General features: G+C 33.4%; 1 protein-coding gene across 2 annotated transcripts in view; it reads left to right on the forward strand.

Moving 5' to 3' along the window:
* Positions 1 to 5,776, forward strand: part of LOC144216064 (uncharacterized) — a 224,854-nt gene extending 219,078 nt beyond the window's left edge. For both annotated transcript variants that reach the window (XM_077745334.1, XM_077745335.1), the window contains exon 5: positions 5,591 to 5,776. In XM_077745334.1, coding sequence (XP_077601460.1) covers positions 5,591 to 5,682 — 92 coding nt within the window. In that variant the 3' untranslated portion in view covers positions 5,683 to 5,776. The remainder of the gene's footprint in view (positions 1 to 5,590) is intronic.
* Positions 5,777 to 23,378: the final 17,602 nt, after the last annotated feature.

Consider the following 23,378-nt stretch of genomic DNA (forward strand, 5'->3'; position numbering starts at 1 on the left):
TTTTGTGCTGTACAAATTAATGCATTGACAGTACTCACCAAATATTCTTTTTCCACTACATTTTTTTGTCTTCCTTATACTTATGCAGTCATATTTCTTAAATATTTTGGCCAGTGAGCTCTGAATGATAATGATGTAGGTCACTTGAAGAGGACATAGGGAAAAGTAAACATTTAGTTCTTCCTTTGTCTTTCCCAGTTGTAGCAAATGAGGTATCCCACATGGTCCAAATGTTGTTATGACAAGGTGGTAGACTTGCTGTCAGCCTGGATCCCAGGGTGCCTTAAGAACAGAGCCCCTGCTATAGAGATCTTTACATTGCTTGTCACTATAGCATATCCTTTTCTACCCTAATATATAGTCCACACTCTTAAAACATGAAATCTTAACTTTTTAGAGACAGGTTAAATTGTAAAGGTGGTTCTTCCTCGGAAAAGGTCAATTCCATTGTTAAATTATTCAGGATCCAGAGAGAAACTTGGTTGTATTGAGTGCTATACAAGTAATTACGAATAACTTAATACAATAGAGATGTTTTGTTGGAATTTCTTTTTAAGATAAAAACCTATTCTATTTATTTAATTATATGATGGAACTTAAAAGTACCAAGTTTGGTAATCACCAAGAAATTTGTAGCTTTAAATTCTAAGTACTAATGTCTATTGATTAGTGCATGCAGAAATGCATGCATGCACTTATACTTGCCAAATCTGTAAATTGTAGTTTTATGTAAATAAGGGCTTAGACAATCTGCAGAATAAAAGAAATTTCCATAAAAGCTGACTAGTGTCATCTTAAAATATAATAAAATCTTAATCAGAATCTCTGTTTATAGTATTCCAGGAGAATTAAATGCTTTCTTTCCTCAGAAAACATAGTAGATACAATGACATTTGATCTCTCTTTGTGGTTTTTTAACCATTGGAAAAGAAAGATAAGTTTAAGAATGTTCTTCACTTCATAAAGTCTGTTGTGTTTATTCAGCTCAACCACAATTATTCAGTTATAGATGCAAGGATAGGGTCAAGGAAAGGAATGGCAAAATAATCACAATAAAATTGAGGTTGTGATCTTTGTGACCCTAGGTTGATGGAATTTAGATGCATACTGTATATGTTTAAACACAATTATAATCTTTGATACTAAAATTAAGGAATGCTAAAGTTGTATGTTCGGCCTCTACAGAGAGATGATTCTATGAAATACAGTGTCAAAGCTAAGATGTGAGACTAAAGACAGAATTTGTAGGAATATATTGAAAACTTGTTTTGAATATGTTTATTATGAAATGATTTTGATTCTTTCTTTTTCTTTTTAGTGTTTTGATTTTTAATAAAGCCCAAAGGACAAGCCTTGTGGTAATGCTCCTTTGCACTACTAGTCTTAGAATATGCATAGGAAATACTCCTTCAATGGCAATTAATGTATTTTGATATTTGCGCTTCATCATGGCTTTTAATTATATTATCATATAATCTCACATCCAAAGACATACTATGTTTTAGAACAACTCCATATCTGTCTGTTAGATTTACTTACATTATTTTATTGGCAACCTAGGTGATTTATACTTACATATAAATGTCCTTATTGGTAATAGATTCTTAATCTAGTTCATTGTGAAGTTTGGTGAATTGAGTTGATACTTGGTGAATTGAGTAAATATATAAAGGCTTATAAGATAAAAATAAATAAATAGCCTGTTAAAGTGACTCTTGTTATTACAATTTCAGAACTATATTCAATCATTGTAACCCTGTACAAGAACACATAATCAAGCTGGAGAAAAGACAGATTTTCTTTCTTGGTATTTATAAAGGTAGTAAACTTTAGTTTTTTTGATACATCATTTGGGATTTCTAGAAATTTAAAAATACCTATAAATTACATTTCATTGATGGAAAAAGCAAACTATTAGTTGCTTGGAACAAACTGAATTTTTCTTTTCTTATATACTAACTCATTCATCAGTTTATATACGTATTTCAGGAATATTGACTGAGCCTTTGGCAAAATATAGAACAGAAGTAACAGAAAATAATCTGTGGTTTCCTTTTTGTTTCTTTTCTACAGAGAATATTCTAAGAGTTTTAAGGTTGATAAACTTCATTTGGATTATGTTAATGATAATTCCAGATCATAAAACATACATAAAAGTCAACTTCAAGGTGACTCCGTTTTGTATTGATGGAAAAAATGGCATCAGATATAGCTAAAATATAAGTAGGTTTACATTATGAAAGAGGATATGGAAGCATATTTGTATTTTTTAAGCTACATATAACAGAAGATAGAATAAAATGCTCTCAGATGGAGATAGAACTTTCTTAGCCCCCTACATTCCCCATGAGTGCACAGTCACCATTAATACCATATGTGTGCAATGGGGAAAAATTTATATCTTTATCAGGTATCTCTGTAGCTTCCTCACTCCCTCTGGCTGTTGGGTATATTCTGGCCTTGGTTCCACTTGTTCACCAGGTTAAAAAAAAATAGTAACTTGAACAAAACAATCCAGCACTCTCTTGTAAGACTGAGTGACTCGCAGGTCAATTTCCTTTTGTTTAATTCTCTCAGATATGAAACTTTAGTCCTATTAGAAACAACTTAAAAGTGCAAAATAAAATACCAAATGTGTAATTTTACCAAATATATAAGTTATATAAGTAATACAGTTATAACGTAATTTGATTAGAAAACATTATTTGTGAGATTTTGCATGTTGCCACCTTTCTTATCTGTGTGTGTGCTTGTACACACAAACACAGCATGAATTCTGTTTCATTTAAACAGGATACTGTCCACATAGAGAATCATTCACTTTTTCACTAATATCAGAACATGAAATCACCTCCACAAATTTCAGATTACTAAATTTTGATTTAAAATAATTTTAGAATATCATATCCATAGTTCAAATGCTTTACATAATATTTTACAATTATAATGTTGAGAAGTGAAAACAGTTGTGTCCATTTGAAACTGAAGAAGAATCATCATTCACTCTCTTTTACAGTAATTTTAAAAATATCAAATCAAAGATGATGAAATATCTAGCAAATCAATCAGAAAATAACGGAGAATTTTACGTTACAGAAAATGATGTAGAACTCAAAAGGAGTAAAATCATGAAAATCTAGAATATTGTTTCTATTCTTATTATAGAAATTGCCCATTTTCTTCCATCACATTATATATTTTGACTGGATTTGTATTGGAAATCCCTTATATTATGACATTAAAAATTTAACCACAAGAATACTTTTGGTTAGATATTAAAATAAGACAGCACCTGTACAAAGTTTTTTTTTTTTACACAATCGTGTAATATACTTACCCAATAAATAGCATAAAGAAAATCATTCTGTAGAAGCTAAACTAAAATTAGGTTATTAAAGTTTTGTTTTCTGAAGAACAACTCTACTAGATAAGCCTTATAGGAAACACAAAGACTTTATTTTCCTTTCCTTATTTTCAGGTAGGTGTTGCTTTATAGTTTTTCACTGATAATGGAGTATGACAGGTTTTGGATACAGTGCTTGAAATACCAATACATTTCTAAATAAATAAGGATAAAAGCATTATTATCATAGTCTTTCAAAAGTAACAAAATTCACTGAACATTATAAAGTTGACTTAAACAAACATATGACATAACTGTAACTACCTCTCCATCAGCAGGGACCATGACCTGCTGCAATATATCCAATTAGATACATTCCAGAAGTAATGGTATCTTTGAATCATTTTATTAGCTTTCAAGCAGTACTCATGAGAAGAATAATATGGAATCAAGGAGAGCTGAAAAAGGTCTCTTTTCTTCTTCCACCATTCATCTCTGTGGGCAGGCATCAATATCTATTACATTATCAGTGTGAATGCTTGATACAGTTACAGTAGGATGCCTCATTTCCATTTTTCCTCAACTTACCTCAGTTCCAAAGTTCATCGTCTCCAGGGAAGTACAGTTACTTCCCACTGAGTACTCTTTCAGTCCCTTATCGGACTTGAATTTCTGCCATAAAAGCATAGTCATTATTCAGCGAATTAAGGCATGCCTGTGAGCAACCCATCCTCATTCTGGCCAGTAGATTTTCATTTTAAGGGAAGACAAGCAATGCCTTTTGATTCTCACTCCATGAAATTTCTTCTCACCATGAGCGATTATCATTGAGTGGCCATTATACATCGTTGATCACATTTGTATTCATCTTAGGTTATTGTGTCTTCTATAAAAAATAATCCAAATATAAGAGTATCTTTAAAATTCATACTTAAAAATCAACTTGAATTATGTTCACTAAAGAGCTATAGCATTATTGAAGCAAACCACATATGGTGGATACAGTAATTGACTATACTTCCTTCAATATGCTGAAAACCTCTAAATAAAATAATTTTGGAGGTAAAAGTTACTTTCCTTGATATTGAAGTATAAGAATAGTATATCACAGGTTTTAATGAAAATAGCAACAATTGCATAATTTCCTAATATTTGGTAATATGCTTTCTAAATTATTTGTGATAATAAAATATAGATAAATAATACAGTCATAATTGGCTCTTGCTAAATTACAAAAATTAAGGATAAGACTAATGACCTGGATTATTTTCTCTTCTTCTTGCACTGGCTACAATAAAAAGAGATTATGTTTTCAAAGAATTCTAATCTATCTTCTGTTGTTCGACTGAAAAATTAGTCTCACCCTAAAACTATTAGAACATATGTATTTCATGATTCTCCACGTACTTAAAAAGCAACATATGTTAGATTCATTCTTTGTTTTATTTTAAATTTATAGTCATTCTATAAATGTTTTACTTATCTTTTAGGTAAATAAAAGAACAAGCTAAATATACGTAAGTCACACTAATTATGTCAAATGATTGGCACCTGATCAGTGAAGTTCTGCCTAGATTGAAAACAAGGAAGTGGTCCAGGCACATAGTAGGTGATTACTACATAACTAGTACATTTGAATTGATAATCACATTAAACTCTTTTCACACAAATGACAACCATTAGATGTATAACAATATTGTAAAGCCATGGCTGATTTTTTTTACACAGAAAGACATTTACATCCATATTTCTACTCAATTGTTTATAAATTCCCAACTTGAATCCTGTTTTTAGTTACTATCCCTACTGAAAGGCTCATTATTTTTTATCTCTTTCTCTAAAACAACATTGGTATTCTATCATAGAATAAGATCAGAGAACTTGTTAGAGAGTAAAAAATGGGTTTATTGATAAAGGTAAGAGATCCCCTCACCCCCAAATCTACTTGCTGCTTATAAGCAGGGATGGGTGCATATTGCAATATCTTAGAAACTGCAGGCAACACTACAAGTGTAACACATTTTGGAGGTATGTAAACACATATGAAGATATTGCAGAGTTTAAGTGATTATATTTCATGCTCTATACATTGGAAAGCCTTTCTTCTAGGTCTTTTCTCCCAGTGGTTTACTCTTACCAGCTCCATGCAATTCCATTTTACATTTTCCAGTTAGAGGTTATTTGAATCTTCTCTGTCCAGATAAATCTCTATTGAGTTCTAACTCTATCATGTGTCTTAATCCACAGACCATTCAGTGCCCTTTAATACTCTACCTCTGAAATCTGACTACACATACTGTCTGCGGATCTGGGAGTCTAGCCTGAAGAACTCAAGTTGAGTCTCCCAGGAAGCTGAAGTAGCATCTAATATGTCAGAGAAAGTATTCCTCTGAACATAGAATACTTTTGAGAGACTGAACATGTATTTCTTATTACTACCAGTAAAAATTCCAGTTCTTTTAGCTTTCTTATGCCTTTCATTCATTTAACTTTTATTTATTCACTTAAAAAATAGTTGCTAAGCCCTCCATTATGTCATGAAAATGTCTATAACACTACGAATACATTAATACAGTTATGGTGTTAGTCTCCACGTTTTTTATAATTTAGAGTGGAACACAGAAAACAGACACTAAGCATGACTACACTGGCTTTAAAAACTACATGCTCTCAGGGTGCCTGGGTAGCTCAGTCGGTTAAGCATCTAATTCTTTTTTCTTTTTAATTTTTTCTTAATGTTTTCTATTTATTTCTGAGTAAGAGAGAGAGAGAGACAGTGTGAGCAGGGGAGGGTCAGAGAGAGAGGGAGACACAGAATCTGAAACAGGCTCCAGGCTCTGAGCTGTCAGCACAGAGCCCATTGCGGGGCCGAACCCACAAACTGTGAGATCATGATCTGAGCTGAAGTCAGACGCTTACCCGACTGAGCCACCCAGATGCCCCAACCATCTGGTTATTGATTTTGGCTCAGATCATGATCTCATGGTTCCTGGGATCAAGTCTTGTATTGGGCTTTGCACTGACAGTGAGTAGCCTGCTTGGGATTTTCTTTCCCTCTTTCTCTGCCCATCCGTCCTCCTTCCTCCTACCCTCCCTCCCTGCCTCTCTCTCTCTCTCTCTTTCAAAATAAATCAACAGCAACAAAAAAGAAAATGTGTGTTCTCATTTTCAAGTTTCCTTACTATTTTGGGTCGAAAAGAAAATGATTTTAATACTTGCAGAGGAAGTAAACCTAGGCTCACAGTTTAGATTTCTGACAACTGGAATTACCTAACTAATGTAATGATATTATTCCTCCTCTTATTTTGTATCACTGAATAATCTAAAATACTCGTATCCACTCCCCATGAATTAACACATTTCTGTATTAATACTTAATTCAATAAACATCACATTTCTACTTCAGGGCAGGGACTATTTTAAGTCTGGTGATAAAATGTGAATATAAAAGATCCCATAACCCTTGTCTTCATGGAGTTTAAAGCTCTTCAAAAGTCAAGTGAAACTTCTTTTAAACCATATGTGTATTAAATGGACTATACTAATTAGGTAAATTTCTCTGGAAACCTAATGAAAGAATTAGTGTTCGGAATTCTGAGACTCTCTTGGAAGTCGCACTGAAATTGCACATTTGTCATCCCAATGAAATATTTTTCTAGATACAGATTCTTTTTCTATGTAAAATGGTAATTTTCTCAGTAAACATATTTCTAAACAGACTTTCTGAATGTTAGATACCTGAGTTGATGGTTTCAAAATATTTATTCATGGGAATCTTTCTGCAAAAATCACAACACAAAGGAGACCAGCAATTCTGCCTATTTAAAGAGCTGCAACAGTTCTTTAGAGTCATATAACAAGAATGAATCTTTCCTGGAGAGGAAGTCTTGCATTCAAGTAGACTTTTGGGATAATGAGTTGGATGCCAGGATACACTGAGTAGCTTTAAAAGTCATCAGCAGCCATTTCACAGACTTTTATGCCTTTTAGATTTGTTTCAAATTTATTGTATTTTTATATTTTCGACTTATTTCTTCAAACTAAAATAACAAAAGTGCAGTTAACTGGTTATAAAGAAGTCTTTGAGATACTTTTAATTGACATATTTGTAATGTCTAAAACATTCCGATATGGTAAATTCAATACTTAAGAGAAAAGGTGAAGTCAGTTTTTTTCTTCCTTCCTAATATTCATTGTCCGATTACTCTCCATTTAAAGCACCGTGTTAAAATTTACTAGGCATATGACCACTCAAACTAAATTTCTCATCCTTCTTTGCCACAAGGTTTGTCCTTATGATAATCTCAGTCCAAAGGTGACCTTCTAAACTATTGGAAAGTGCCTTTAAACTGAAGGAACTTCTTTCCCCTTCCTAATGTACCTTCTGAAAGTTAGTAAAGCACACTCAACACTTGTGATTGAAATGTCTAAGTCGTCTTTCAAACAAGATAGAAAATAGAAGGAGAATTTGTCTCTGGTGTTCAAAAAAAATTCATGCTAACCCCACATTGCCCATACATATGTGAGAGAGAAACCGCTCTTTTTGTATCCACTGGTATTTTGGTTTTGGTGTCACCCTCAGCCTGACCTAATAACACTGATATACTCTTCATACTTAAATTATAGCTCATATTTATCACTAGATCCATATTAATTAATGTGGAGCATTAATGTGTTTGGCCTTTGGAAGAGATAAAAATTTAATATATTGTCACAAGTTGGGTTCCCCAGAAAAAACTTAGACGAGGATTTGTATGCAAGAGGATTATAAAGAATTTGCTTCCAAAAAGAAAAAAAAAAGACCTATAGGGGAGTGGGAGAAACAGATCAAGAGAGAAAGATGCCAAGAACACATGTGACTTTAGGCAAAGTCCCAGCTTCAATGTGATCATGCAGCAGCAGAGCACTGCAGTATAATTTATGCCTAGAATTTGTTCCAAATCCAGACAAGGGATCCAGGCTTTCCTGGTCCAGCAGTAATCAGTCATTGGAGACTGAGAGTATGGACTAGACTCTCAGGTACTTTAGAACCTCTGTTCTTATGAACAAATGATGCCAGTAGTTCAAGAGCAGTTGTGGGAGAGTCTAAGTGCCAGACTTCAGAAGTGAGTACATCAAAACTTTAAAGATGGTCTCTCAGAAGTACTGAGAATCCTAGAGAAACATAGGCCAAAAATCATTTCACTAAATGTAGTTACCATTTTTTTTTGGCTTTTTATAATTAAGGATAATGCAAACAAATAAGACAAATACATTCACAGAATGCAATACAAGTGCAAAAGCAACGCCTAAATAAAATGTTAAATTACAGAAGTGTATCTCAACCGTTCATGTTTTGAAGGACTGCATTTGACATTGTATTTAGATCAAAGAGGCAAGTGCTCTCCTGGATTGGTTGTAAGAATGGCAAGATAAGTCAAGCATCTAAGTTATAATCCATTGCTCTGCATTTTGACTTAATTTTGCCCTTTGCCATTCCAATGGCAAATACTGTGCATTTATTTCAGAAAAGTCAAAGGCAGCTATACAAATATAATGTTTCTTTCTTTCTTTCTCTTTCTTTCTTTCTTTCTTTCTTTCTTTCTTTCTTTCTTTCTTTCTTTCTTGAAATGTAAGCTATATAATTAACAGAATTTATTGACATAGCAAAACTAAATGCATCCCTTTAGATAATGAATTAGGCAAAACATATCAAACAAATAGGCAAACACATAAAGAGTTGTGAATAATCATAGAACTGTAGAATGCAGGTAGTGACTTGTAAATTCTGAAATAGAGTCTTAACACATCTAGGAATGTATCACCACAAGAAGTTACAAATGAAAAATGTCTAGAATGGTAACACGGAGATAATATAAATATATACAAATATAAAATGGTTTAATTGTGTCTGAATCCTATACAAATCAATATATAAAATTTTTGCAGGAAGAAATAAAACACTTCCATTCTACATTTTTTTATTCCAGAAAGAAAACTTCTAAAGCAAGGACCCTAAGAACTTAGAGTATGATTGTCATCTTACTAGTAACACAATTTTTGTTTGTTTATTTATTTTTGAGAGAGAGAGAGAGAGAGAGAGAGAGAGAATGGGAGAGGCAGAGAGAGAGGGAGACAAATGATCCCAGGCAGGCTCCTTGCTGTCAGTGCACAGCTCAACATGAGGGTTGAACTCATAAATTGTGAGATCATGACCTGAGCAGAAATCAGAAAATTAGCCACCTGTGCCACCCAGGCACCCATACCAGCACAGCTTTAATATCTATTTCATCTACTATTTTATGAATCGATATTAAAACTAGTTATAATTGCATGGATTTATTTGTATTTACTGATATTAAAGTTCGTGAAAATATTAAAATATCAGGCGATATAACAGAGCACATAATTCAAAATTATTTTTTACTTTGCAACTAGAACTGTAAGAGCAAATGTAATTAGTATAGCAAATAAGAATAGTATATTTTTTCTTTTTAGTTTTGTTTCCATAGACATTTGAACTCAGCTTCTCAAAAAAGTTAACATATAACAGATCTTCTGGAATGATTTATAATGTTGTCTACATTTTAAATGATAGATGTATCATTACATCTTAATGTAATGATTCCTTAAATCAGATGGATGATTATTGATAGATCTTCCTTAAATCAGATGCATGATTATTGATTGAAGTCTTATTCCTCCACAATAATCATAAATCTGAAATAATGATGTTCATTGTACTTTAGAAGAGCAGTCACAAAACAGAAGGAATCCACTTAATGTTTTAAAGATCTATAAAGAAAATTGAGACCACTTTAATCTTTATTAACTTTTTAATATTCCAAGTTATCTTTCATTTTGAAGTGTCAAGTGAAGTCAATATGAGTCACATACAGTGCTATCCACCTGGGAAAAGGGCTTTACTCCTCTGAGTATTAGTTATCTTGTTTGTGTGTGTGTATATATACATACATATATATATAGGCAAACACTACATCAAGTGTTTTTGAAGGTGATATGAGATAATGAATGTAATGAGCTGTAAAAGATGTAAAGTGGTAGAAACCTTTAAAAAGTGCATAACAGATTCTAATATTTGGACATTTGCCTATTCTTGCTATTTGTGGCTGGTTTAGGATTTAAATGTTTTATTCAAACAAGGGAAAAGCCAACAGTTCTGAAATAAATGGCTTCTTTGTCTTATGTTTGGAATTTTGCCAAATACTAACACCTCAAAACCTACACTTCTTGATAATTGACATTTAAAATTTTACAGGAATTTTTTACAGGAAAATTTTAAGGAATGAATTAATTAGTTGAAAGCAATATTAGGTCATGAAGGTCACAGAATTAGTTCCCACTGCCTTTTTTAAAACTTCATATCTGGATGAGATATTGAATCAATTCATGATTGTAATGCAAAATATCAAGTTTAAAAAGACATATCTTTAATTCATTTCAAATTCTGTTGATCTCTGTTCTTTTATCAACAAAGAAAGTTGAATTATCCAATGAAAGGTAAAACGATAAAAACGTGAAAGTAAATAGTCTTGGGATAATTGCTCCAAATTTTTGTTGAGCCTATTTTTCCTTTCAGTTGAACCATATTCTAAGAGAGAAAACAATTGAGAGGAAGAATAGGAAAATATTTGCAAGAAATCCAAAGTATCTATCTATACTGTCTTTGAAGTATTTTTGTTGGAAAAGCCCATTTTAAGCACCCACATCACACAGGACCTATGGCTATAAAAGTAATTTATAATATACATTCTGATTTAAGAATATGTTTTTCTATGTGACACAAACTCAATTTTCATTTGTAATTTCTTTCATTATTTTCCTTTAGTGTTAATTCCATTTGTTCTAAAAATATTACAAAACTATGCTTTTTTAAGGTTTATATTATCTTTGGTGTTATATTTTCTTGAATACAACTTTTCAGGTATTTTATATAAGATACATTTGAAGAAAGTTTATTATGTCCTGATTAGGTGTTTCTTACCTGAAAAAACAGATAAGTTTTGGCATCCAAATATGTTTGCATGTTTTATCTATTTACCATATTATTATTTGACATTTCAAATATTTCCAACCTTGCACCTCATGTGGAGTTTCATATCATGTAATACATGTAATATCATGAGGCACACAATATAAAATCACTCTTTATTTATTTTTTAGTCTTTCAGTGTTTATTTTTGAGAGAGAGAGAGAGCAGGAGCAGGTAAGGGGCAGAGAGAGAGGGGGACAGAGGATCCAAAAAAAGCTCTGCACTGACAGCAGTGAGCCCAATGTGGGATGCAAACACATGAACCCTGAGATCATGATGTGAGCCAAAGTCAGACACTCAACCAAATTAGCCACCCAGGTGACCCTGTTATCAATTTTTTAGGTTTTATTTATTTTTATTTTCTTATAATCTATTTTTAAATCAACATGATTTGTTCATTTTTTCAAAGCACATTTTAATTCATTTAGTATTTACATATGCCAAAGCTGAATTCATCAGACTACATGTGTACATTTTAAAATTACACCTACTTGAAATTGTATTTAATAATTTAAATATCTAGCTGCTGTTTTAGACTATGCTTTTCTAATTCATAATATTTTTTTGGTCATTTATTTCTTATAAATAAGCCTAAGTTTTCCTCCTCAAAGCTCATGACTCTTGTATTTCACCTGCCATGTTACCTCAGGGAATTTTCTCTATTTCAAATATATTCTCTACCCAGTGTTATTTTTCACCTGAATGAGGATTTGTGTGTTGTTTTTTAAACACTTTTTAATGTTTTATTTATTTTTGAGAGACAGAGACAGCATGAGCAGGGTAGGGTCAGAGAGAGAGTGAGACACAGAATCTGATGCAGGCTCCAGGCTCTGAGTTGTCAGCACAGAGCCCGACGTGGGGGTTGAACCCACAAGCTGTGAGATCTGACCTAAGCCAAAGTCTGACACTTAACCGACTGAACCACCCAGGCGCCCCAAGGATTTTCTGTGTTAACAGAAACTGTGGCTTCCTGATTCTAACTCTTCTATAAAGCTAAGTAAATCTCTGATTTTGTTGTAACTGGACTTAGAGCTTCTGTTGTGTGATGACTTGATCATTACACTTCTGTGAACATACAGATGATTCTGAATGGGATATGACAGAAAACGTGGTTTATTACCATGAAAATGGCGACTTTAAGGACTAATGTCTAGTTTAAGGATACTGTAGTCCAAACAAACCTATTCATGAGTGTTACCTACACGCTGATAGAATAGCATTAGTTCAGGGACATTTACCTCATGTTGACTTTGCAATTTTGACACGTTCTAAATTTTCAAATAAAACAAAGAAGGTGGGAGGAATGGGCCTGCTTCCAGGCTCAAACCGTGAATGGTTTTTAAACACTCTAGACTACTTAAATTTGAATGAATACTGGGTTTATGAGAGTAGGGAAAATGTAGACAGAGATCTTAAAGCAGCCCCTCTCCATTCATGTTACTAATAACATCTGCACTTCAAATCCCGTGCCTGGTGTCATGGCAAAGTAAAATTCAGCTTTCCTTCACAGAGCTTATAGAGAAATAGGCAAGCATTTACAAGCTAGTGAAAATAAACAGCTTTGACTGGAGAAGGATAGTGTACCAACAGAGTGTATTATTAGAAACATCAACTTTAAAAAATCCTATTTCCGTTGCACTGGGTGGGAATGTTCTAGCCATCACCATGTGTTAGGCCATAGGAAAAGGTGAGCTCTATCACTCAAATTTTTCTCTAATGGAGGAGCCAACTATCATTTAGATATTAAAATTTTAAAAAAATAGCTGGCTTGAGTATGTTTGGTGGTTACTCCAAAGTAGGTAGTTCATTGTGTAGCCACAGCACTTAAACATTCTTTCTCACATGTTTCAGTGGCTCAAATAACTCTTGCCTCAAACGGAAGCCATTGTTGGCTAAGATGTACACTTGAAAAAGCCAGAAAATGCCTGTTAGATTCACACATTAACTGGAAGAAGGACTGATCAGCTATCCAATAGCCCTTAACATGTGACCATGAATTAATTTCCATATTATTATAATGAATAACATGCCATGGAAAGGAAAGCATATGCTCACTGTCAGCTAAAGCAGTATTTTGTGAGAAGATAATGGATCAAGGGAAATAGAGAAAAAGGTTGAGATGGTAGGAAGTGGAAAGAGGGCACCGGAGCCCTAAAATGAGAAAGTCAAAGAGGGGGAAATCAAGAAGCAACATTTGGGGGAGTGTGTAACTGCTGTAAACAAACTATCTGGTCCTTTTTGAAACTAGGACGCAATTTACTTTAAATGTAGGTGATGTGAAAAATAAATGAATAGATCAGCAATTATAGTTTCATATTTATCTAAAAGACATTGATTATTTATGGAATAACAAAACTAGCTTTAATATGTTATTTGCAATAAATGAAAAAGAATGTCTTCTACTAGGAATCTTAAGGCATATTGTGATATTCCAGAGTAATGCAACTGATAAGATTGCTTAAGGTCTGTCCTGAAGCATAAGTCTGCATCATGAACGGCAAAAGCTATCACCTTATTTTAAAATAGAAAAGCTACAAAAGAAAAAAAATACATTATTTAAGGCCCAGATTTTTCTTTGCCACTGGAATGTGTGTGCTGATATTTATAGCCTGAATGATTCTGCATGTATTTCTTGAAATGTTAGTAAAACAAATTATGTATATGTGTGTATGTATATGTGTGTATGTATGTACGTGTATGTATATGTCACAGAATGATCTGCCAGAGCTCATGAATTTTCTCTAAAGAATTGATCTGAAAAGATCTTTGTCCCTGTAGTGAGAGCCAATCTCAATTCATGTCAGACACTCAGCTGAAACATGGATGTGCAAGAAGGGTAAGGGACATGATGACCATTCTCTACAGACGGATCACTTGAATTTTACCAAGTGGGCTGACTACAAAAGCAGCTTCACAGAATACAATGTATATTGCGCTTAATTCTTGTAGATGATTGATATAAAATGATTTTAAAACTTTTGCATTTAAATATGTTCTCACTTTCCCAGTAAATTTGCCATATATAATTTTTGGTTCCATTTCATCATTTGTAAATATGAGACTAGTAATAATGGCTTTGTATCAATTAAATGAGATATAGCATATAAAGGCCTTAGAAAAAGAAGAATCTGTTAAGCACTCAGTATACTTTAACCATTATTAATATAATGTTTGATATATATTTTCTTGATTATTTTAAACATGTGGCTTTTGTTACATAATCTTATTCTTATAGGTATGAATTCTTACACTCTTGGGAGTGACTGGTTTTTTTATTTTTTTTCAACTTTCTCACTGTGTGTGTGTGTTTCTTGGCTTAGTTTATCTTTCCTGGATATTATCTTTCCTGGGAGGTGACTGGCACATCCCTTGGTAGCAGTGGCTTATATTTAGCCTCTGACTGTGTGTGTGTGTTAATTTGTCCCTGTCTTAAAATATTTTCCTGCCTTGAGTCATTTATTCCATTAGATCAGCATGGTGGTAAATGGGTCACTCCCCCCACTCCTTTTTTTTTTTCCAACATGGCTAAGGTTGAAAGAATTGGTTTGGTTCCCATTTGTGCATAATCCTTTTTTGATTTGCAACAGGGAGCCCAGAGTGGGCTCTCAATAGAGCATTGGCTCTAGCTCCTGTCTAACAATGGCTTTTAAACCACAGCTCCTAATGTCTGCTTTGAGGTCTGCACAAGCATACATTTTGTAATTTTATTTCTCCTACATTTAGTGTTACAAATTTTCTCTTTATTCTGTTCTGGAGATTTTTCTTTGTTACTTTTTTTAATTTCGGAATGTATTTCGAAGTAATTTTTCAGTATACACCAACCATGCTAAGTACTTTGAGCAGTAAGTAGGTGTATATTCAAATATGCTCAATCTTCTACTTTGATCTTGAAGTTGATAGCTACAATGACTTTTGTTTTTTAGGCCAAGTATATCAATATATTGAGGATTGGCATGACTTATGCCTGGCAAATTTGAAGGACAATTAGGATGGTTATTTAAGGAATTGTACGAATTAAAACTTATTGACTACTCTGAAGTGCTAGTTTAACGTCAAGACATGGACAAAACTGAACTTAAAAGAATCAAGCAGAATAGTTGTTTTCTAGAGCTCTGTGGCTAATCAATTTATCATGTACTACATCCTGATAAGAGGATAATAGTAACACTAATACCGGTAATAAAAACACCTAACACTTAAGAACACCGATTAGGTGATAAATCTGAAGCAGTCAGAAGTGTATTTCTCTCCTTGTATTCTCACAGCCATTCTGTGGGGAGTTACTTCTATTATCCCCATTCCACAGATAGAGAAACAGAGTGAAGAAATTGAAGTAATTTCCTGTGGTCACATAGTCCTATGTTAGTATTTAGGATTCAAACCCAGGCAGCTTGGATTCAAATTTGATGATTTTATCATCTATGCTATAACTTATTTTAATATTGAATCACATTGGTAATAATGCTGATTTATTGCATATATTGACAGCAGTTACCAAAAATCCTGCTTCTGGGACCCAGAAGTCATGGCTGTATTCTTCACAGCTTCAAGTGTCATTATCATATGCTCTGTAAAAAGCTGTAAATATGAAACTGGTACTACTTTTAAATTAAGATGATTGATAGGCTACACGGATTATTTCTGTATAATTACTACATGAATTACTTTCTTAATTTTTATAGAATTTTATAAATACAAAAAAATAGCATTGATCTCTTGGAAAAATATTTTCACTGAACAATAAGCCAGATAATAGAAATATTAGCAGGAAGAGGTATTGTTTATCAGAGGCTGTTTGGGGCAATTTTTAGCCTTTTCTGTAGATAAGTGACATGAAACACACCCAGTTGTCAGATTGCCATTCTGTGGTGAATATTCTGACTGTGAGAGTTTTCAAAGCATAAGACCAACCATGGAAACATTTGGATGGGGGCGTTACTGTCCACCAGAGGAGGTTAGCATCCTTTTTGTTTGCTTGACATAAATCTTTGTAGAACAACAAATGAGCCTCTCTTCCTGCTGTTTTTCAAAATCAAGCTTTGTTCCTTTTTGCTATTTCTGAGGCAGATGTGTCACTAGAGGGGGCGGGAAGAGAGGGGGCGAGAACCTAGAAAACATTCTTAGAGTGACTATTGCTCACCCGGAGACAGACACAACTATATTGCATCAGTAACTCAAGTAATCTTGACTTTTTAATTAGATTCATAAGTCAAGAAAATGGGGCATAGTGCTAAAATATAGCTCAAAACACCACTCTAATTAAATATCATTTTAATGGAATTCTTTTTGAATATTAATAGTGAAATGGAACTTTTCTTGCGTTATATATTTTACCTGACATCTCTGTACACATATGTATATGCTAACATATATACATATGATTATAAATAAGTAGAGTCTTTTATCTGACACAGAAAATTGGAGCAGTGTTCCATAAATTAATTTTATACTTGACTACTTGCTTATATTCTATTTATAGTAATTTCACTTGCTTCTGAAAATCATCCCATTATACAATCATATCCGTGGTGAATATCAATAGTTTACCTGTTCTTCCCAGTTGTTACATTTCCAATTTCTTCCTTTGTCTAATGTAAGCTGATATTCCCAGTAGGCTGAGAAATAACCAGCACAGTCATTAGCTCCTAGTATTGTTTTCCTCCTGGCTTTAGAGGGTGTGTCTCAGGTGTTTCATAGTTTCCCTATTGTGTATGATGTTGGCTTTTGAGCTGAGATGTGTATCATCTCATTAAGGTAGTTCCTGTTGATTTGTGAATCTTTATCTGGCACATGTGTTGAATTTTGTCAAATGCTTTTTTCATCATTTGCAAAGAAAATATGTTTTTCATTAGGTTTATTAATATGACAAGTGATTATTATTTATTTTCCTTCATTGAACTCTTTTTACATTTCTTGGACAAACTAATGTGGTCATGTTTGACCAGTCTGCTAAGTTCTGTTTGCTAATAGTTTGAGAATTTTGCATGTCTATCAATAAATGAGGTTAGTATGCAGTATTTAAATGGGGTAGGCTTTGTTAGGGTTTAATAAAAATGTTACATGATTCAAACTAGTTTTAAGGTTTTCCTTTTTTCTGTTTTGGAAGTATTTATACAGTATAAGAATTGTCATATCTTTAAAGGGTTACTTGAATTTACCAAGGAGAAAGCATCTAAACTTGGGCCTTTTCAAGGATTAGTTCTATGAAAAATTCCCTGTCATTGTAAATAAGCTTTTTATGAGATGTTTTTTTCAGGCTACTTATACATATTTTTCTAGAAAATTAACTTTTTTTACAATTTAAAAATATATGGAGCTAAGTAAATTTTCATGATTTTGTATGTTTTTACTAGTTATTTGGTGATTATTCTTATCTTTAAAAAGATTTTTATTGGGGATGCCTGGGTGGCTCAGCTGGTTGAGCGTCCAACTTCGGCTCAGGTCATGATAACATGGTTTGTGGGTTAGAGCCCCGCGTCGGGCTCTGTGCTGACAGTTAGCTCAGAGCCTGGAGCCTGCTTCCAATTCTGTGTCTCCCTCTCTCTCTGACCCTCCTCTGTTCACGCTGTTTCTCTCTCTCTCTCTCTCTCGGAAATAAATAAAAAATATTAAAAAAAAGATTTTTATTGAGTTATCAGATTATCCTCTTTTCATCTACATGTTTTTATGAAGATATAATACTTAACTTCTGAAGTTTTATTAGTTCTAATTTTCTTTTTTTTTTAATTTTGGAATAATTTCAGATTTAACAGGAATGTTACAAAGAAATTACATATAATTCCCTTATTGTCTTCATCAAATTTCCATCATTACTATCTCACATTACCACGGTCCAATTGTCAAAACTAAGACATTGACATTGTTACATTACTGCTAACTGGTTTTTGGATTTTATTTGGATTTCATCAGTTTTTCTCTTTGTGTTCTCTTTTAGTCGTGCGACCCAATCCGGGGTACCACACTGCATTTAGTTTTCATATTACTTTGGTTTTTATAATTTTTTTATTTATATCTTTTTTTCAGTATAGTTGACACAAATCTGCATTAGTTTTGGGTGTGCAACATAATGGTTCGGGTTCTCTATATGTTATGCTATGCTCACTGCAAGTGTAGAACTGTGTATCACCATACAATACTATTACAATGTTTTGACCATATTCCCTATGGTGTGCCTTTTATTCCCATGACTTATTAATTCCATAACTGGGAGTCTGTATACCCCACTTTGCCCACCTCTCTTTCCCTCCTCTCTGGAAACCATCAGTTCTCTGTATGTTTAGGTATGATTCTGCTAGGTGTTTATTCATTTTTTAGTTTTAGATTCTGCATATGATGAGTGAAATCATATGGTATTTATCTTTCTCTGACTTATTTCTCTTAGCATAAAACATGCTAGTTCCATCCACATTCTTGCAAATGGGGTGAATTTTCATTCTTTTTGATGGCTGAGTAATATTCCATTCTGTATATATATGTGTTTGTGTGTATACACACACCACATCTTCTTTATCCATTCATCAGTTGATGGACATTTGGGCTCTTTCCGTAATTTGGCTGTGGTTGATAATGCTGCTATAAACACGGGTCATGTGTTCCTTCAAATCAGCATTTTTGTACTCTTTGGATGATTACCTAGTAGTGCAATTGCTAGATCATAGGGCAGCTCTATTTTTACTTTTTCGAGGAAACTCCAGACTGATTTCTAGAAATGCTTGAACAGTTTGCATTCCTACCAGCAAAGCGTTCCTCTCTGCATCCTCGCCAACATCTGTTGTTTCCTGAGTTGTTAGTTTTAGCCATTCTGACCAGTGTGAGGTGGTATCACATTGTGGTTTTGTTTTGTATTTCCCTGATGATGAGGGATGTTGAGCATTTTTCCATGTGTTTCTTAGCCATCTGTATGCCTTCTTTGGAAAAGTGTTCATGTGCATGCCACCTACATACTTTTAAATATATTTATAATCTACTTCATTTGCTGTATTTACATGATTGTTTATGGCTTCCAACTATTATAATAAAGCAACAAGCAAGTTTATTTTATGGTCTTCCTTCTATTTCTTTTTTTTTCTTTGCATCATTTTGATATTGGGTGAAACCCCCCCCCACACACACACTCACTGTATTTTGTCACTCTTCTACCACATTGGATTTCATCTTACTCTGCAATTAAATGTATCAACACTTATGTCTGGTCTTTTGCTAGCTGCACACATATTTATTGGTAGATACATAATCTTACAAATGTTTTCCTCAAAAAGGGTAATGGGAACAATATTTCTTGGTATGTTTTTTTAAACTATTTAATTTATATTTGAATTTCTGTCTTAAAAATTCTCATTTTCCACTCTTTTCCATTATAAATCCTGAAGATATTGTTAAGTTTTCATTTGATTTCATTGTTTTTATAGAAGATTAGATAGCCTAGATTTTTTTCTACTTAAATTAGGAAACTTTACTTGACTCTCAGACCTTTTTTTAGATTTAATTTTCATAAACTGAAATTAATTAGGATATGCTTAATGTGGACCTATTGAGTATATATGTCTCAAATGCTTACAATTGACATCCCCAAAGGGGAGAATAAAACAAACAAAAAAATAAATAAACAGAAAAAATGTTAAATATAATTTGAAAAAAACTTGTCTGACACTATTAAGGAAGTCAGGCTATTCTAATTCTGTACTAGTCATGTTAGGTTTCTTAGGTATATCCTGGAAACATGGCATTCCATGCTAATTTTACTTTTTTCTCTTTTAAAAGATTTTCTTCCATTTTTATCTTCCTTCTGCTGCCTCCTTTTCTTCTGTAACCAACACACTATGTTCATCTTCTGTTTCTTTTTCCTCCTTGTATTGTAACATGATTTTTACAAAATTTTCTTATACAATATTTGGCTTTATTATTCTAGAGAAAAGCAGTGAAACATTGATTGTTGTGTTTAGAGAGAGTTATTTTCCTTTGGGTCCAAAACAGAGATACACTATTTTCCTGAGGTAGCATATACTTTTTACAATGGGAATGGAGAATACAGACTTTTTAAGGGATGTCCATACTCAGTTGGAGGCCATTATTTAGAAATTGCATTTTAGGGGCACATGGGTGGCTCAGTCATTAAGCATCTGCATCTTGATTTTGATTCAGGTCATGACCTCATTATTTGTGACTTCAAACCCCACAGAGGCTCTGTACTGACAGCTCAGAGCCTGCTTGTGATTCTCTGTCTCTCTCAGCCCCTCCCTGCTCACATTCTGTCTTTCTCAAAAATAAATAAAAAACAAATATTTTTAAAAACTTAAAATGAAATTACACTAAAGCTTTTTTTGTTTTATTATTTATTTTTGAGAGAGAGAGAGGGAGACACAGAATCCGAAGCAGGATCCAGGAGCTGGGCTGTCAATTCAGAGGCCAATGCAGGACTTGAAACCATGGACTAAGAGATCATGACTTGAGCCGCAGTCAGATGCTTAACTGACTGAACCACCCAGATGCCCTGAGAAAATGAATTTTAAACAGATGGAACATAAACTTCTTTAGAACAGTTGGCAATATTACTAATAACAGTGAAATAAATTTCACTGAGATTAGCAAGGTGTAACTATGATCCTTTTTTAAAAAGTCATTTATCAGTAGAACAATTTATATTTAAAAATGTTACCCATTTTGAGATTTTTACATTATTATTGAGAAATGGTTAAATAAAAATATTTAAATGTTTAAATAGCATTTCATAATCATCAAAACTTATTATAAAGCTTGTAACTGTTCGCTGCTACACAACTGGACATATTTGTAGACATGCGTACTTGCTACTCATGTCTTGACACTAACATTAAGTGAAATTGACCTGTGGTAATACTGAATTCTGCTGTGTCTTTACCCTGATAAACCTGACTGAAAAATATTTGCACTTTAATCCTATGAACTGATTATTGAAATTTTGTTTTGTCACAATGAAAACAAAAGTGTGAAGAAATAATATACTTTCATTGAAATAAATAATATAACTTAACATGTAAAAGATGTATCCATGCCAAGTAATTACATGATGTCATGCATTAGGAATAGAGGTTTTATGGTATTCCAAATAAGAAAAGGCAGTGATAGAATATGCTTATTGCACAATAGACATCAAATAAAAATAAGCTGAGCGTACTGTCTTTACAAAGTCAACAGACTTATTGCACTGATTCCCTGTTTGTGCACACCCAATTGTAATATTATATTCATATAAGAGTCTTGATAAATAGGGGCACCTGGTGGCTAAGTTAGTTATGAATTGACTCTTGGTTTTGGCACAGGTCAGGATCCCATGGTTCATGAGTTTGAGCCCCGTGTTGGGCTCTAAGCTGATAGTGCAGAGCCTGCTTGGGATTCTTCTCCCATTCTCCCTCCTTCCCTCCCTTTCCCTCTCTCTCTCTCTTTCTCTCTCTCTCTCTCTCTCTCTCTCCTTCTCTATTCCTCTCTCTGCACTCCCCTGCTGTGTGCGTGCTCTCTCTCAAAATAAACTTAAACAAAACGAGTCTTGATAATTTTTTTTATTGTCCATACTATTTACATGGCTTGTGATAGAAAAACAGTTCTAAGTGACTTAAGCAATTTTGGAAGCTTAGTGGTTCATGAATCTAAAAGTTCCAAAGGTAGCTCTGATGGCAAATGTGTGAGATTATGGAAGCAGTAAATGTCATCAAGACATTGTGTTTTATATCCTTTGGCTTTGGTTTCAGGTGTGTTGGCTTCAGTATCGGGGTAAACTAAGCCTGCATTGTAGAAAAGATTGCTACTTATTTTGCCAGCAAAAAGGAAAATGGTATGATGCCAGTATTTCTATTCACAAGCAGTAGTCTGACTCTAACTTGGCCAAGCTGAGTTACCAGACCATGCCTAAACCATGATCTTTGTTCCCAGGTGGAAGAATTCATTTAATGGGGAAACCTAGATTTTGTGCCCAATGCTGGAATAAAATGGTATAATCAGATCGGCTTGAATCACCTGAACCAGGAGGGGAAAAATGTTTTACCAAAAATAATGATACTGTAAGAAGGATGGGTAGCACATGCCTAAGGCCAAGATAATATATTCATTATAGTATTCCATGAAGAAACACTCATGGAAAAATATTTTTTTCTTTAGTACAACATTCTGGATATTAAATAGATTGCATCTTCAAAACTTAGCAAACAAACGGTTATATTAACTTATTGTTAAAAATTATTTTTTGAAGTATAGTTGACATATGTTATATTAGTTTCAGGTGTACAGTACAGTAATTCACCAATTGTATGCATTACTCAGTGCTCACCATGAAAAATGTAGTCTCCATTGTCACCATATAACATTATTACAATACTACTGACTATGCTGTATTTCTCATTCCAGTGTCTTATTTATCTTATAGCTGGGAGTCTGTACCTATTATTTCTTTTAATGTATTTCAAATATCCCCTGCAGCTTTCTCCCCTCTGGCAACCACCAGTTTCTTCCCTATATTTATGATTCTGTTTCTGATTTGATCATTTGTTTTGATTTTTTAGATTCCACATGTTAGTGAAATCATGTGGCATTTTTCTTTGACTTATTTCACTTAGCTTTATACCCTCTAGGTCTATCTATGTTGTTGCAAATGGCAAGATCTTATTATATTTTATGGCTGAGTAAAATTCTAGTATGTGCTACATACATACCACACACACACACACACACACACACACAGACGTCACACATACCTTTATCCATTCATCTATGGATGGACACTTAGGTTGCTTCCATATTTTGGCTAATGTAAATAATGCTGCAGTAAACATAGAGATGCATGTGTCCTTTCAAATTAGTGATTTTAATTTTTTGGAAAATATCTAGTAGTGGGATTACTGCATTGTATGGTATTTCTTTCATTAATTTTTTGAGGAAATTCCATATTGTTTTCCTCAGTGGTTGTACCATCAATAGTGCATGAAGGCTTCCTTTTCTCCACATCCTCTCCAACACTTATTTTCTTGTGTTTTT

This window comes from Crocuta crocuta, unplaced genomic scaffold (genome assembly GCF_008692635.1).
Source record: "Crocuta crocuta isolate KB4526 unplaced genomic scaffold, BGI_CrCroc_1.0 scaffold439, whole genome shotgun sequence".
Taxonomy (NCBI): Eukaryota; Metazoa; Chordata; class Mammalia; order Carnivora; family Hyaenidae; genus Crocuta; species Crocuta crocuta.